Genomic DNA, 18,001 nt, shown 5'->3' on the forward strand with positions numbered 1-18,001 from the left:
GATCAGTAAGCAAATCATCTTTCAACTCCTGGAAAGCAGACTGGCATTCATGCAACCGAACAAGAGGAACATTCTTCTGCTGCAAGCAATGCGAGGGTGCTGCAATTTTAGCAGCATCTGGAAGAAACCAGATTTAATGTGTGAGCCTTCCTAACAGATTCCAATCCCCACACATTGTGTGGAGGTAGAAGTCGAGGATAGCAAGGAAATGTGACTTCAGTGGGTGAACACTGTGGCTGTTAATGACATGTCCCAAATACTCAATGAACATACATTTGTCTGTTACATTTAAGATGAGCTGCAGACAACACTTGAAACAGTTTGTTTTCTAAATAGTTTGAGCAAAAAGGAACTTCTGAGTCAGCTGTTCCAGAAAGCACTCAAATATGGCAGGTATAGAAGTGCTGCCAAGCAGCAATCTCGAAAACTTGAAGAGGCTCTGATGAGTATTAATCACAAAAACCTGTTGTGACTACACATCCACAGGGGTTTGCAAATGAGTGTCATGCAAATCACTTTTGGAAAAGTAAAAGAGGGAACACCCATTGATTGGCAGCAAGGGGTGTTATGACCTCACTGCCTTGCCGAGCAGCAAGTTCCTGATGTACCTGTTCTCAAAGAGCCTGAGGGACAGGACGAGCTCTGACAAAACATGGTCATGCATTACCATTCATTATGACGTGGGCTTTGTCTAAATCCTCAGAAAACAAATCCTGAAATTCTGGCTGTAACTTAGCAACATTCTTTGGAGGACCAAAGGAAGAAACAGAAATTCTGTTGCCTTGACAGCTTACTCCAGACAGATCAAAAGTATCTAGAGCAAAAATATTAACCCTGTTTCGGGATGGAAGCACTGTGAATGTTACTGTCTTTGTCAAATTTCGGAAAGTTGCAGGAAGGCTACGAGTGCCTAAGATAGCTGTTATACCCCATCAGCATATAGTGGGATGTGCACAATATTGAGGCAGTTCGTAAGTGCTAAGGTTGAGCAAAGTAATTAAAGCACCAGTGTCAAGCAGCAAACGGACCAATTGTGCAGCAATAGTTGTTGTTGTAGTTGTTGTTGTTGTTGTCTTCAGTCTGATGTCTGGTTTGATGCAGCTCTGCCTGCTACTCTACCCTGTGCTTCCGCTCCGAATAACTGCTGCATACAGACTTACATTGTTACTGCCAAACCTCAAAATTTTTATTTATTTTCCTTGGACTTTAATTCCTACCTCAAATTTTTCTTTGGTTTCCTGTACTACTTCCTCAGTGTACAGATTGAGTGTGAGGTCAGGAACAGGCTACAACCCTGTCTCACTCCCTTTTCAATCACTGCTTCCTGTTAATGCTCCTCAACTTTTAGGACTGCCTTCTAGTTTCTGTACAAGTTATAAAAAGCTTTTCGCTCTCTTTGTTTTACCCCTGCCACCTTCAGAAGGTCAAAGAGTGTATTCCAGTCACTATTGTCAAAATCTTTCTGTAAGTCTACAAATGCTATTTGACTTTCCTTAATCGAACATCTAGATAAGTCATAGGGTCAGTATTGCCAAACTGATCTTCCCGAAGACAGCTTCTGCCAGTTTTTCCACTTTTCTGTGAACAATTCATGTTAGTAATTTGCAACCATGACATTAAATTGATGGTTTGGTTATTTTTCACACCTGTCAGGATCTGCTTTCTGTGGAGTTCGAATTATTACATTCTTCTTGAGGTCTGAGGGTATTTCGCCTGCCTCATACATTTTGCACACCAGATGGAAGAGTTTTGTCATGGCTGGATCTCCCAAGGCCATCAGTAGTTCTAATCCTTGCTTTGGCTTGGATCTTTCAGTGCTGTGTCAAATTCTTCTTGCATATCATACCTCTCATCTTCATCTACACCCTCTTCCATTTCTACAATATTGCCTTCAAGTTCACCTCCTTTGTAGAGACACACTGTAGACTCCTTCAGCCTTTCAGTTTTCCCTTATTTGCTTAGGACTGGTTTTCAATCGGAGCTTTTGATATTCATACAGCTGCTTCTCTTTTTTTCCAAAGGCTTCTTTAATTTTCCTGTGGGCGGTTCTGTCTTTCCTCTAGTGAAATATCATAGCTGACAACTATTACAGGTTGTCTGTAATTATTACAAATTTAGCACTTTCATTACAGAGTCACGGAGAGGTACTAAAAAAATTATGGAAATGGACATTATTGATTTCACGTTTAAAAAAAAAAATCTCAAAAAGTACTGTTTGCTTTCTGCCAGTCATATGCTACTGAAATGTTAAAATGTTTTTATATAGTAATGATTTCTTTTCAGAGTACGTAATTAACCTGTCTCTACGAATGATTTCAGTGTACAAGTCTAGTGCAACAACCAACTAGTGGTGGAACTAAGAAAATTGGTAGACATGTCATCTGCGCATGGAAGTTGTAACCAGCTGTGAATCTGCGCAAGCATACTAGGTGGTGATAACGCACGCTCGCATCCAGAACATAGTTCTGTGATGTTTACATAAGAGAACAAAAATTATGTAATAAATAATAGCAAAAAACAATTACTTAATATATAGGAAACCTGAGCTCTCTGAAAGTTATGCAGTAATTATTCCAATGTTATCCTCATGTTCCCTATGTGAGAGATATTTAGAGGGTGGTAGTACATTCCTGGAGTAATCATGTAAGCTGATTCTTTAAACTTTGCCAATATACTTTTTCGGAATAGTTAACATCTTCAAGAACCTTCCAGTATAGTTCCTTCAGTATCTTTGTGCCACTCTCCCATGGATGAAAAAATACCTGTGACCATTGGTGATGTCCTTTTGTATATACATTCAGGATCCACTGTTTGTCCTATTTGGTACAAGTTCCACACACTTGAGCAATATTCATGAACTGGTCACACAAGTGATTCGTAAGCAATAAAGCAAAGTTTACCACCTTCTTTATCCGTGACTGATACTATCTAATCATTTCATTTCATATCCCTACATAGTATCTTAGGTATTTTAATGAGTTACCCAATTCCAACAGTGACTCATTGATATTATAGTCCTAGGATACTATTTTTGTTTTGTTTTGTGAAGCGCCAAATTTTATATTTCTGAACATTTAGAGCAAGCTGCCAATCTCTGCGCCGCATTGAAATCTTATCGAGATGCAGCTTTTTTCAGATATACTTCATTGTAGATAACAGCATCATCTGCAAAAAGCCTGATTTTACTATTAATATTGTCTGCAAGGTCATTAATATACAATATGAACAGCAAGGGTTCCAACACATTTTCCTGGGGCACACCTGAAACTGCTTCTACATCTGACAATGATTCTCCACCAAAGATAACATATGTGTCCTCCCTTCCAAAAAGTCCTCAATCCAGTCACAAATTTCACTTGATATCCCGTATGATTTTGTTTTTTACAATAAGGTTAGATGTGGTACTGAGTCAAATGTTTTTCAGAAATTTAGAAATGCTGCATCTACCTGACTGACTTGAAACAAAGCTACTAGTATGTCATGTGAGAAAAGTGCAAGTTGTGTTTCACGTAACTGATGTTTTCAAAATCAGTGGTGGTTGGTGTTGAGGAGGTCATTTTGTTCAAGATACCTCATTATGTTGGAGCTCAGAATATGTTTTAAGATTGTACAATAAACTGATGTCAAAGGTATTGGACGGTAGTTTTGTGGATCACGTCTACTACCCTCCCTGTAGATGGGTGTGACCTGTGCCTTTTTCCATGAACTCGGCATGGTATTTTGTCCAAGGGATCTGTGATAGATTATAGTTATAAGAGGAGCTAACTCAGCCACAAATTCGGTTTATAATTTGTCAGGGATTCCCTCGGGGCCTGGAGCTTTGTTCAATTTTAATGATTTCAGCTGTTTCTCAACACCACTTTTGGTAATTGTTACATTGTGTTCGGTGGTAATATTCAGCCATTTCGAATTGGAAAACAGTGTGTTAGCTGCTAAGGAAGTGTATGTTGTTTGTTAAAAATGCAGGAAATTAGGCATTTCTTATTTGTTTATTTGTTTTTGTTTGTAAAGGGAAGCCAGATAAAAATGATAATGGAAAATTCAACAGTGCGAAAGATATCCTGAGCGATAATGAGAAAAATACTGTACCAAGTTCAGACAGGAATATTGTGGAACACGAAAGTGTTAGTACTGTGGATGACAGTATAATGAAAAAATGTAAAACTGAACAGAAATTTCAGAAACCGTATATTAAAGAATGGCCATATTTCGTAAAATCAAATAAATCAGACCAACTTGTGTTCTGTGCAGTGTGTTCATGAGACATTTGTATAAAGCATGCTGGTCGCGCTGATTGCATTGTCATGTTCTGTCTAAAGTACATGCAGACCAACAAACCTTAAGTCTTCAAATGCATCATTGTCATCATATGAAATGAAACCCAATGAGGAAGGCTGTGTACCAGTGCTGAAGTGCTTTTTAGTTCATTAATCATTAAACACAACCTCCAAATTTCTTGTGCAGATCATACTTCATACCTGTTTAAAAAGAGTTTCCTGATTCTCAATTGCTAAAAAATACATTTGTGGAAAAACTAAAACAACTACAGTTATAAATTCATTGTCATTTGGAACACAGAATGATGTAGTAGAATACTGAAAAGAAAACCCCTTTTCTCTCGCAACTGACAGTAGCACAGACGTTAAAGATGTCCAGTTTTCATTACTGCCTTTGATGTTAAACAGGGAAAGATATGCAGCACAATACTATCCTTGCTGGAATCAAGTTTAAATAATGGCGAAGGAATTTTTAATCTCTTCAGTGGCAAACTGCGAAGAAAAGGAAGTCCGTGGAAGAGTTGCATTTCAATTGCAGGTGATAATGCCAGTCTTGTTTTTGCTATGTACTTCATTTAGCCTATACTATTTTGATGCCAAAAAATTTGTAATGGGCATTTTCTACTTTCTCCAGAAGAGTTCAAAAAGACAGTCTACTTTTAAACTTTGTCAAAATATGTATGGCACCTAACCCCATAAAATACTGAAGGATGTTTGTCCAAGATGGCTCCCTCTCCTCCAATCAACAGAAATAATGATAGAACAGTAGGAACCTCTTGTAAAATTTTTCAGTGAGAAAGTTTCAAAAAATGTAAATAACTTTCACTCAACTAGAGTGCGCCCTATTCTAAATGATCCAGTAACTAAGCTGTATATTCTTTTCTTGCGTAATACCCTTTCATTATTTACCAAAGAAAGAAGAGTCAGTAATTCACAGACTTCATAGTATCCTAAATAACTTATTTACGGACTTGATAATGATATTTATCAATCCTTCTGCATTACCCAGTTCTGGTAGTCTGCTGGTATTGAAATTTCAAAGAAATAAATAGCACAAAAGGGGTGAAGATATTGTCATTGGTATAGACACTAGAATCTACATACCAAGATTGAAAAATCTGTAGTTACAAAATGTTATGAAAGTGTCAGAAGATTTTTCATCGACTCGTGCAGTTATGTCAAAGTAAAATTTCCACTAATTCTTAAAAAAACTTAGAAGTTATAGATATTGGATCTAGGGAAAGAAAATCGTTATTGTCGGTTGTAAAACTGAATGAGAGCTATTTCGTGATGTTCTGAGTGATTGTGAGAAAAACCACATTAGAATTGGCATTTTGAGTCACCAGTGAAGATTCTGTATTGTACAATTAGAGACAGTTTCAGGAAGTGAGAAAGGCATGTAAAAATTTTTGTATAAAACACTGAAGACAGACCTCTCATTTCCTGATGTGAGTGGTTTTTGTTTATATCTTTTACTTTCCTTTTAATTAATAATTTTAGACATATATGTGTATTGATTTTGCTGTATTTGTAAATTACAGAAATGTTTCTAAAGCACATTTATGTATACTAAATTGATTTTGAGCTTTTTCCACTTAACCTAATTTTTTCATTTGCAATTGTTTTAATTGCTGGAAAATCTTCTTTATGTAGGGCCAGAATGTCTGAAATGCAGTGCTTAAAATTCTGGAACACAGTTCTAATTTTTAAAATTTTCTCACCAAATTGCTCCAGGAAAATGCCGACATGGTTCCTTTGAAAGGGCGCAGCCAATTTCCTTCCCCCATCCTTGATACAACGTGAGCTTTAGATCCGTGTCTAAATGACCTTGACGTCTATGAGATGTTAAACGCAATGGCTCCTCACCCCTAAATGTTCGTGTGGAGAGCCCAGGAACCAATTTCCATATTTGCCATGTGATTGCTGACAGCTAGTTATCAAGGTTGGCAGCTATGAAATATGCTTCTAAATCCTTACATGTGTCCTTTAACCACTGCTGTTTAGTCATTTTGCATTTCCTGTCAATCTCATATTTTAGACATTTGTATTCTCTTTTGCCATCCTTTACTGTGGCGGGAGAGGTTCTCAGTCTGGAGGTGCTGGAGACGTGGCTCAGCTGGCGTCCTCCACTGGGTCTGCTAAATCCTGCACTACTACTGTCGGCTTCTAGCTTCGTGATGCATGTGGGATGGTATCAACACGTGGTACCACATCCCCCCCCCCCCCCCCAACCTCCTCTCTGTAATTGTGTAGTTTAGATGAGTGAATGATGATGGGGCGAGGGAGGCTGGGTGCAGGAGACTGGACATGAAACTGAGGCCGGTGCTGAGGACCCACCTGTGTCCTGGCCTTTACCCAGAGCACACCCAGAAACACCAGCTGAAAAAGTGGGCACGGGGCTGGCACCTGTATCCAGAGGTGGAGCAACAAACGAAGACGGAGGCATCTCAATGACTGTAGAGGGACCTCAGGTGGCATGTGGGACAGCCTCTGGCAAGATGAACCCATCCACAGACGACAGTGGCCATCGAAACAGTAACGTCTGTGAAAGGGCGTCGGCTTCTGTCGGCTCTGGGATCGGAGCTGACGGAGTGGGGCCCACAGGAGCTGGATGCGGAGAAGACTGCCGTGTCCGGGCAGTTATTGAATCTGAAATGACAAAGCCTGCAGCAGTATCGCGCAATTCACACAGACAAGTTTGATTTTGGTGGTGTCTCAGCAATCCTTTCGGTCCACGCAGGAGAAATGTAGGACTTTTGAGCAAATGTACAACAGTACATCTGTAATTACATTCCTATATGATTAAGTGCAGAGTATCCAACAAGTTACGAAATAAAGTTAGAAAATGTTTACAAAAGTAATTTTTACTCATGTACTAATAATGATGAGTTGATAGAGAAAATTAAAAATTTGAAATAGAAGAAATCCTATTTGATGTGAACAAATGTAACCAACAAAAAATGTCACTGATTAATATACCTCAGTTTGGAGGAACAGAAAATATATATAAATAAAATAGAAAGAAACATTCCACATGGGAAAAATATATTAAAACAAAGATTCCATGACTTACCAAACGGGAAAACGCTGGTAGATAGGAACAATAAAAAAACACACAAACACACACACAAAATTTCGAGCTTTCGCAACCCCTGGTTGCTTCGTCAGGAAAGAGGGAAGGAGAGGGAAAGATGAAAGGATGTGGGTTTTAAGGGAGAGGGTAAGGAGTCATTCCAATCCCGGGAGCGGAAAGACTTACCTTAGGGGGTAATCGGGCAGGTAGGTTAGAAAATTTAAAAAGGGAAATGGATAGGTTAAAGTTAGATATAGTGGGAATTAGTGAAGTTCGGTGGCAGGAGGAACAGGACTTTTGATCAGGTGAATACAGGGTTATAAATACAAAATCAAATAGGGGTAATGCAGGAGTAGGTTTAATAATGAATCAAAAAATAGGAGTACGGGTAAGCTACTACAAACAGCATAGTTAACGCATTATTGTGGCCAAGATAGACATGAAGCCCATGCCTACTACAGTAGTACAAGTTTATATGCCAACTAGCTCTGCAGATGACGAAGAAATTGAAGAAATGTATGATGAAATAAAAGAAATTATTCAGATAGTGAAGGGAGATGAAAATTTAATAGTCATGGGTGACTGGAACTCGATAGTAGGAAAAGGAAGAGAAGGAAACGTAGTAGGCCACCATGGAATGGGGGCAAGGAATGAAAGAGGAAGCCGCCTGGTAGAATTTTGTACAGAGCATAACTTAATCATAGCTAACACTTCGTTCAAGAATCATGGAAGAAGGTTGTACACAGAAGAAGCCTGGAGGTACTGGAAGGTCTCAAATAGATTATATAATGGCAAGACAGAGATTCAGGAAACAGGTTTTAAAATGTAAGACATTTCCAGGGGAAGATGTGGGCTCTGACCACAATCTGTTGATTATGAAATGTAGATTAAAATTCCAATCCCAAAGAAAGCAGGTGCTGACAGATGTGAAAATTACCAAACTTTCAGTTTAATAAGCCACGGCTGCAAAATACTAACAAGAATTCTTTACAGATGAATGGAAAAAACTGATAGAAGCTGACCTCGGGGAAGAGCAGTTTGGATTCTGTAGAAATTTTGGAACACTTGAGGCAATACTGACCCTATGACTTATCTTAGAAAATAGATTAAGGAAAGGCTAACCTACGTTTCTAGCATTTGTAGACTTAGAGAAAGTTTTTGACAGTGTTGACTGGAATACTCTCTTTCAAATTCTGAAGGTGGCAGGGGTAAAATACAGGGAGCGAAAGGCTATTTGCAATTTGTACAGAAACCACAAGGCAGTTATAAGAGTCGAGGGACATCTAAAGGAAGCAGTGGGTGGGAAGGGAGTGAGACAGGGTTGTAGCCTCTCCCCGATGTTATTCAATCTGTATATTGAGCAAGCAGTAAAGGAAACAAAAGAAAAATTCGGAGTAGGAATTAAAATCCATAGAAGAAATAAAAACTTTGAGGTTCGCCGATGACATTGTAATTCTGTCAGAGACAGCAAAGGACCTGGAAGAGCAGCTGAACGGATTGGACAGTGTCTTGAAAGGAGGATATAAGATGAACATCAACAAAAGCAAAATGAGGATAATGGAATGTAGTCGAATTAAATCGGGTGATGCTGCGGGAATTAGATTATGAAATGAGACGTTTAAAATAGTAAATGAGTTTTGCTATTTGGGGAGCAAAGTAACTAATGATGGCTGAAGTAGAGAAGATATAAAATGTAGGCTGGCAATGGCAAGGAAAGCATTTCTGAAGAAGAGAAATTTGTTAACATCGAGTATAGATTTAAGTGTTAGGAAGTCGTTTCTGAAATTATTTGTATGGAGTGTGGCCATGTATGGAAGTGAAACAATTTTTTGGACAAGAAGAGAATAGAAGCTTTCAAAATGAGGTGCTACAGAAGAATGCTGAAGATTAGATGGGTAGATCACATAGCTAATGAGGAGGTATTGAATAGAATTACGGAGAAGATAAATTTGTGGCTCACATTGACTAGAAGAAGGGATTGGTTGGTAGGACATGTTCTGAGGCATCAAGGGATCACCAACTTAGTATTGGAGGGCAGCGTGGAGGGTAAAAATTGTATAGGGAGACCAGGAGACGAATACACTAAGCAGATTCAGAAGGTTGTAGGTTGTAGGTTGCGGTAGGTACTGGGAGATGAAGAAGCTTGCACAAGATAGAGTAGCATGGAAAGCTGCATCAAACCAGTCTCTGGACTGAAGACCACCACCACCACCACCACCACCACCACCACAACAACAACAACAACTAAAAATGGTGGTATTAACAAACACATAATAAAATAAAGTGATATACAGTGTGTATGTTATGTTTCATGCTTCAAAGAAATCTCCCTTAAAGAAAAAAAAAAATATTGATGGACTAATTATGTAACATTATGAACCAGTGTTGTGAATTTTGTGTCAGGTTAAGTTGTTAGGCCATGACACATTCGCAGATTCATCAAATAAATTTTCAAAAAATGTCAGTTTTAGTGTTGGACCTTCTTGCATAAATCAGTATAAACACACATGTTATCATGGTAAAAACTGAAATGAAAATGACTTTTCCTCACTTTTGTTGCTGGCCATCACAGATATATTTTATGTTCTGCAAGAACCTGATGTCAGTGACACAGATTATTTGTACTCGGATGTTGGTGATATAGCAGTAAAACAGTTGTTGTTATGAGAAAAACTCTGTATTTTTCGTGTATCAATTACTGTTTTTATACCATATAGAATTCTATCTTTGCAAAAATCAGATGTAGTTCTGTGATTTGATTATAAGAAGCGTGTGTTTCATTTATGGTATTTTATATACTTATGCATAAATACATTAAGAGTGTTTCTTCTTTAGTAAAAAAATTCTGTTTGAAACTGAATATCTCGAGGCCATTGCTCAAACAAACAAAATATTAAAGAAGCAATTTTCTGCACTTGAACTTGTAAATTCCATCAAATCAAAATAGCAAAAACGAATCTTGTTCTGCAATGTTTATACTATAAATCGTTGAGTAGTTTACCAATTTTTTGGCTTCATTATTATCGAGTTGGACCCCGAGGTCTTTCACACACTGTAGTTCGTCTACTTTATGGCTAGTTCTGGTGTGGCAGGCTACTATTGCTTGTTTGAAGGTGCTAAATTTATCTCTTTGTGAACTTAACAGTTAAACAGTTAGTTGTAAACCTCCTGTAGGCTTGTTCACCTGTCTTGTGAGCTGTATCTGTTTGCTTGTTTATCAACAAACTCTATATTATTTGGACTGCCCTGTAAAGACACTGAAAGATTTATAAAGTTTAAGAACGTAAAAGCAAAAGTATCACTTGAAGACTTTTGCAGGTTAAAAACAGGAGTGTAGGGAAAGACAGATAGCTACTAACCATCAAGATAACATGCTGAGTTGCAAATGGGCACAATTAAAACACACTTACACATAAGCTTTTGGCAACAGCCTTAATCAGAAAAGAACAACACACATCATTCATTTACACAAGCAAACACACCTCGTGCACACACGCCTGTCAACTGCAGCAGCTCAGGCCAGAATGCCAATGATGTGCTCGCATGTGAACGAATGGTGTGCGCATCTCTTTTGCCAATGAAGGCTTGCGCTAAAAGCTTATGTGTGGGTGTCTTTTTAATTGAGCCTGTATGCAACTTAACATGTTACCTTTATGGCAATTAGCAGTCCAATTTTCCTACATTTTTGGTACTCCTGCCTGGAGTTTCCATTGTTTTAAGAACAATAGAGTCGCTTCAGAGTGTATAGAGACCAGTAATTGGTTTCGACCTATGCGGATGAAAGTGAATGTGATGGCAGTACCATTGTTCCTATTTGGAAAAGTTCTCTGGAAGTAGGAATTTGTACCATTATTTCAGGAACCATTCCAGGCATTTAAACTCTGGTTTACACTTCCTTGCATGCATCATAAGCTTTGAACGTGTTGGATTAGGCATTTGTCAGTAATCAGAAGTTTATGGATATTTAATATTTGAGCTTCCTTTTATCCAGTGTACTGTAGGGATATATGATATGCTGTGCAACAAATTTTAAATTTATGCGAATAGTTTAGTGGCCTTACCTGTAAATGACATTCTGTACTCATATACGAGGTTTCAGCTTGCTATGCACACCTACCTTCCTGCTGATGCGAAGCAACTATGAGAAATGAATTGAGCAATATTCCATCATCGTGCATGAAAGCTGTCTCATTTAGGTGGACGTATCCTAATACTGCATTCTTCTGACTCTGTAGATGGTTACATACTCTAAAATTTTCTGTCTGGATAGAGAATTATTTAGTTTCTCATTCTTGTGAGCATATGCTTGCTACATCACCATAATTCTTAGCGCCGAGATCCTTGTATCGTATATTTAATATGTAGCTAGTGATGAGTTCCTGCCAAATTCATGTTCCCGCTGTATTTATTATTTGTATTATTGTTTCAGTTATACCCAGAGGATCCACTGCCAAAAACTGTTTGCTTGGAGTGCTGCACGAAGTTGAATCAGTACTTTGATTTCTTTGAAACAAGCTCACGTGCACAGTTATCACTGCAGATATTATTTGATCCGAAAGTAGCCAAAGAAGAATTCAAAGCAGACTCTCTTGATATTGTCGCAAAGGTAGAACCCAATGACAGAACCAAAAAACCCTCAAGTGATCGTGACACTGGTGGAGGAGAAGATGATGATGATGAGGAGGAGGAGGAGGAAGAGGAGGAGGAGGAGGAAGAGGAAGAAGGAGATGGATCTAATTATAACATTGATGGGGCATTAGATGAAGTAAGTTAAGACTCTGTCTGCATTCATTTCCTGTTGACAGTTTTAAAGTTATTTGTAGGCATTAGAATCATCTTTATAGTGGCAGCTGTCATTGCAGTGAGTGATTTCTGTCCTCTATAGTTTCTACATAATGCATTACTCTCAGTTCTTTGTTTGACTTCTGGGGCTCAGTTTCACTGCTGCTTTTACATAGCTTCTTTCATTCACATTGCTACCTTCCTATCAGATAAATTTGGGAACTGCCACTTGTTGTGAATTACATGATGGTATATGAGGCAAGGACAATAAATGCCCACACAGCTCGTTGTTTTAAAAGTAATTAAAGTACTTTTAAATTTCCCATGCTAATAATACTTTGCATTGTTTACTCTTAAAAATGTCTTTTGCTTAGGACACATCATAAACTGACAGCAGCTATCGAGTGAGTTTTGTTGTTGCTGCCCAATTGAGTACACCCCTTCTCTTTATATTTAAGTACAAGAACTACTGGAATTTCATAATGGTAAGTGTCCATGTGACAAAATGTTAGTGAAAAGTGTTCACAATGCAGTACGTGTTCAAACTTTCTAAAATAACTGCATATCATCTTCATAATCATCACCATAATCATGATTATTATTGTCTTCATCATGCTGACTGTCTACCTTCAACGAAGAGCCTTAAAAAGTGTTTGTTTGTCTGATACCCATGTTTGACAAGTACAATACAACAGAAAACATAGTGCCAGCTTTAGACAATGACAACTGTGCATTGCTTGTTTTTATCAGTTAATGTTGAGATCTGCTGTTGGGAAGAGTGGTCAATAAATTCTTTACCAGTCACTGTCATAGATGAACACTCACTCATACCCACACACAGAAATTTGGTGTTGTATCTTGTTGCATTCCTGTGCATGACCAGGTCCCATCATCTGGTTTCTCTTTATCAGTGTTTTTCAAGTGGTTCTTGTTTTATTGTTGCTGCTCAACTCACAAGCTATGTTTCTTTGTGCTATGTAATATAAATTGTTATAAATACTTATATTTTCCAACACAACAGAAAAAAACATAGTGTCAGCTTTAGATCATGACAACTGTGCATTGCTTGTTTTTATCAGTTAATGTTGAGATCTCCTGTTGGGAAGTCAATGAATTCTGTGTTGCAGTAATGACCTAAGTCTTTACCAGTCACTGTCATAGATGAACACACACACACACACACACACACACACACACACACACACACACACACACACAAATTTGGGGTTGTATTTTGTCGTATTCCTGTGCATGACCATTCAGCACACATAATACGTTACATACTAAGCTTAACCTAAATTCTGTGGTGTAAGTGTTTTAACATTATGGTCGTTATTGCTAATCTCTTGCTCTTTGCATTCATAGAGTCTTTGTTTCTTGATAGATGAAGGATGAAGAATTATTGTCTATTGTGATCTTAATTGTGTAAACCTTTTTGCGTGGTTACTGTGATTTTCTTGCTTTCCTGTGTCACTTCTCACTGAACCACTGATGTTTGTGCATTCTGGTATGTAAGTGATTAAGTTGTTCCCAATGAGGTGTACTTTCATACAGATATATTACTTGAATATAATAGAGGGAAACATTCCACGTGGGAAAAATATATCTAAAAAGAAAGATGATGAGACTTACCAAACAAAAGTGCTGGCAGGTCGATAGACACACAAACACAAACATACACACAAAATTCAAGCTTTCGCAACCAACGGTTGCCTCATCAGGAAAGAGGGAAGGAGAGGAAAAGACGAAAGGATTTGGGTTTTAAGGGAGAGGGTAAGGAGTCATTCCAATCCCGGGAGCGGAAAGACTTACCTTAGGGGGAAAAAAGGACAGGTATACACTCGCGCACACACACACATATCCATCCGCATATACACAGACACAAGCAGACATTGGTAAAGGCAAAGAGTTTGGGCAGAGATGTCAGTCGAGGCGGAAGTACAGAGGCAAAGATGATGTTGAAAGACAGGTGAGGTATGAGCGGCGGCAAATTGAAATTAGAAATTAGCGGAGATTGAGGCCTGGCGGATAGCGAGAAGAGAGGATATGCTGAAGGGCAAGTTCCCATCTCCGGAGTTCTGACAGGTGGGAAGTATCCAGATAACCCAGACGGTGTAACACTATGCCAAGATGTGCTGGCCATGCACCAAGGCATGTTTAGCCACAGGGTGATCCTCATTACAAACAAACACTGTCTACCTGTGTCCATTCATGCGAATGGACAGTTTGTTGCTGGTCATTCCCATATAGAACGCTTCACAGTGTAGGCAGGTCAGTTGGTAAATCACGTGGGTGCTTTCACACGTGGCTCTACCTTTGATCGTGTACACCTTCCGGGTTACAGGAGTGGAGTAGATGGTGGTGGGAGGGTGCATGGGACAGGTTTTACACCGGGGGCGGTTACAAGGGTAGGAGCCAGAGGGTAGGGAAGGTTCAAAATGGTTCAAATGGCTCTGAGCACTATGGGACTCAACTGCTGTGGTCATAAGTCCCCTAGAACTTAGAACTACTTAAACCTAACTAACCTAAGGACAGCGCACAACACCCAGCCATCACGAGGCAGAGAAAATCCCTGACCCCGCCGGGAATCAAACCCGGGAACCCGGGCGTGGGAAGTGAGAACGCTACCGCACGATCACGAGATGCGGGCTAGGGAAGGTGGTTTGGAGATTTCATAGGGATGAACTAAGAGGTTACGAAGTTTAGGTGGACGGCGGAAAGACACTCTAGGTAGAGTGGGGAGGATTTCATGAAGGTTGGATCTCATTTCAGGGCAGGATTTGAGGAAGTCGTATCCCTGCTGGAGAGCCACATGCAGAATCTGATCCAGATACGACTTCCTCAAATCCTGCCCTGAAATGAGATCCATCCTTCATGAAATCCTCCCCACTCTACCTAGAGTGTCTTTCCGCCGTCCACCTAACCTTCGTAACCTCTTTCATCCCTATGAAATCCCCAAACCACCTTCCCTACCCTCTGGCTCCTACCCTTGTAACCGCCCCTGGTGTAAAACCTGTCCCGTGCACCCTCCCACCACCACCTACTCCACTCCTGTAACCCGGAAGGTGTACACGATCAAAGGCAGAGCCACGTGTGAAAGCACCCACGTGATTTACCAACTGACCTGCCTACACTGTGAAGCGTTCTATGTGGGAATGACCAGCAACAAACTGTCCATTCGCATGAATGGACACAGGTAGACAGTGTTTGTTGGTAATGAGGATCACCCTGTGGCTAAACATGGCTTGGTGCACGGCCAGCACATCTTGGCACAGTGTTACACCGTCCAGGTTATCTGGATACTTCCCACCAACACCAACCTGTCAGAACTCCGGAGATGGGAACTTGCCCTTCAGCATATCCTCTCTTCTCGCTATCCGCCAGGCCTCAATCTCCGCTAATTTCTAATTTCAATTTGCCGCCGCTCATACCTCACCTGTCTTTCAACATCATCTTTGCCTCTGTACTTCCACCTTGACTGACATCTCTGCCCAAACTCTTTGCCTTTACCAATGTCTGCTTGTGTCTGTGTATATGCGGATGGATATGTGTGTGTGTGCGAGTGTACACCTGTCCTTTTTTTCCCCCTAAGGTAAGTCTTTCTGCTCCCGGGATTGGAATGACTCCTTACCCTCTCCCTTAAAACCCAAATCCTTTCGTCTTTCCCTCTCCTTCCCTCTTTCCTGATGAGGCAACCGTTGGTTGCGAAAGCTTGAATTTTGTGTGTATGTTTGTGTTTGTTTGTGTGTCTATCGACCTGCCAGCGCCTTTGTTTGGTAAGTCTCATCATCTTTCTTTTTAGATATATTACTTGTGATGACATTACAAGAATTTAGTTTCCTTCCTGCAGTAACTTAATGAAGTGGTCTTCTTCAGGCCAAGGGTACTATGCAACAACTTACATCACTGAAACAAATGCTCAACAAATAAGTATATCCAGTAATCTTTCGTGCAAGTACCTCGAAAACAAGTAACTCTCTCAAACACATCATTCGAATTAAAAGAATAAAGATTGATGTTATTTTCATGTTAACACAGTTAGAAATAATTGTTATAAGTTTAAGTGAAAGGACAAGCAAGATTTCACAGGGTGTATACGACCCGGGACAATTGTGAGATCTGGGAAAAACCCGGGAATTTTTTCATCAGGGAGAAAACTGGGAAAAACCTAGGAATTTTTTATAATTCTGGGAATTTTTCATTGTTTTAGTTTTCAGTTAATTTTTTGTAATTTTGACTGGTAAGAACTGATACTCTAACAAAGGATATTACTATATCCTGCTACTGCAGAATAATACTGCACCAATAAAACATGAACGAGAGAAAAAAATGAAAATAAAGCTTAAGTTGCAAAGGAAATGCACCACATACAACAACAAAAGACTGTGCTCACACAAGCATCTGCCAAAGCAAAATGTGTCAAAGACTTTAGGAAGGCTATGCAATGCTTCATAACAACAAATTGCCTCCGATGAGCGTGACGTCACAACTGTTTACATTAGATTTGTTTGAGCAGTTGCGAGTGGGCTCATGCGCATGTGCAGTGGAGTCACGTATGAGTAGTACCTTCTCCCGCTTCTGGCTACAGAAGTGTGGCTGTTAACTGTACAGGCAGTATCAGCAAGCAGCTGGAAAAATTTTACTGGTGCACCAGCTTCAAGCAGGCGCAGCAGGCCCAGATCTAAGGGCTGGGGAGGGGCGGGGGAGGGTGTGGAGGAGAGGGAGGGGGTACAAACCGGAGTATCTGCCTCAGGAGGCAATTTGAATGGCGATACCAAATTCATATACTTGAGGAAAAAAAACCTAGTTTCACAAAGCACCTAGCATCCATCGCACCTTGGCCTATTGATTGTACATATGATTTTGAAACACAGCCCTGTTGGTTCTTGAACATTTTTGAATGCAACCAAAGTTGATTTCTGAATGAATCATAAGTTTATTTTTGAATGCGTACATAGTGTATGTGATGCCTCTGCCAGGGGAATCTTGGCTGCATCTGGAAATTAACTTTCCTAGAGACAAAAGGGGTCGGGCTAGACGAGCTGAGCGGAATAAACAAGAACAAGTTCCTTTTCTCTGTAGAACACCTACATACATTCCTTTCATCTTTGGATCTCTCCTATATCTGATCGGTACTAGCTTGAGGTCCATGCTGTTGGCCCATGGTTTTGTAAATTTTCCCTTATGTGGCATCTATTGTTTGCACAGTTGTGCGTGCTTCTACAACTTTGCAATTTCTCCTCCATACATCCGTGCTCTGCCATTTTTCACTTAATTTCAATCTCAGTTTTGAGATGATTCATTCGATACATTTTAATATTTTCTCCTCGCATTAAATAAATTCAATATCTCACGATTTATGTAAGGATTTCTGTTGCACTGTTCCTTTTTCTCTAACCATTCCTGTGCTGCATTCACTATTAAGTTTGTCAAAGCTACCCACCCATATTCTTTCATATTTATTTCCCTCATTTGTTTCGACTGTTACCTAATGATGTGATTGAAACTTGATGACCTCCAGTCGTTTTGACTCACTGGGTCCCATCTTTTTAATTTTCTACCTCCCTGCAAGTTCTTCAGGTTTAATTTGTATTTTATTACTAATACATTACCCTCAGAGACCAAATCGGCACCTAGAATTGTTTTGTGGCTTCAAATCTAGTCTCTAAATCTCCATTTTGAGCATATGTAATTAATTACGAGACTGAATTGCTGGGCCGTGCTTATCTTTGAGAGGCAGGCTGTGTCGTACTGCCACAGATAATTTAAAAATGAAATGGACACACTGACTAGCTGTAGGAGGTAACAGTGCCCTCCTTTGGGAGAAGAAGGGCTAGGGTGGAGAAGGTCATAGGATGCTAGTGCCTAC

At 39.6% G+C, this 18,001-nt stretch overlaps 1 protein-coding gene across 2 annotated transcripts in view; it reads left to right on the forward strand.

Annotated features, from left to right (window-relative positions):
* The window catches only part of LOC126161295 (zinc finger protein 879-like), a 320,538-nt gene that overhangs the window by 37,508 nt on the left and 265,029 nt on the right, over positions 1 to 18,001 (forward strand). Inside the window, exon 2 of one of the 2 annotated variants that reach the window (XM_049917035.1) lies at positions 11,780 to 12,115. In XM_049917035.1, the coding sequence (XP_049772992.1) occupies positions 11,780 to 12,115 (336 nt within the window). Of the gene's footprint in view, positions 1 to 11,779; positions 12,116 to 12,576; positions 12,618 to 18,001 lie in introns of those variants that run through there. The other variant, XM_049917036.1, reaches the window with a different exon arrangement.

The sequence above is a fragment of the Schistocerca cancellata genome, chromosome 2 (genome assembly GCF_023864275.1).
Source record: "Schistocerca cancellata isolate TAMUIC-IGC-003103 chromosome 2, iqSchCanc2.1, whole genome shotgun sequence".
Taxonomy (NCBI): domain Eukaryota; kingdom Metazoa; phylum Arthropoda; class Insecta; order Orthoptera; family Acrididae; genus Schistocerca; species Schistocerca cancellata.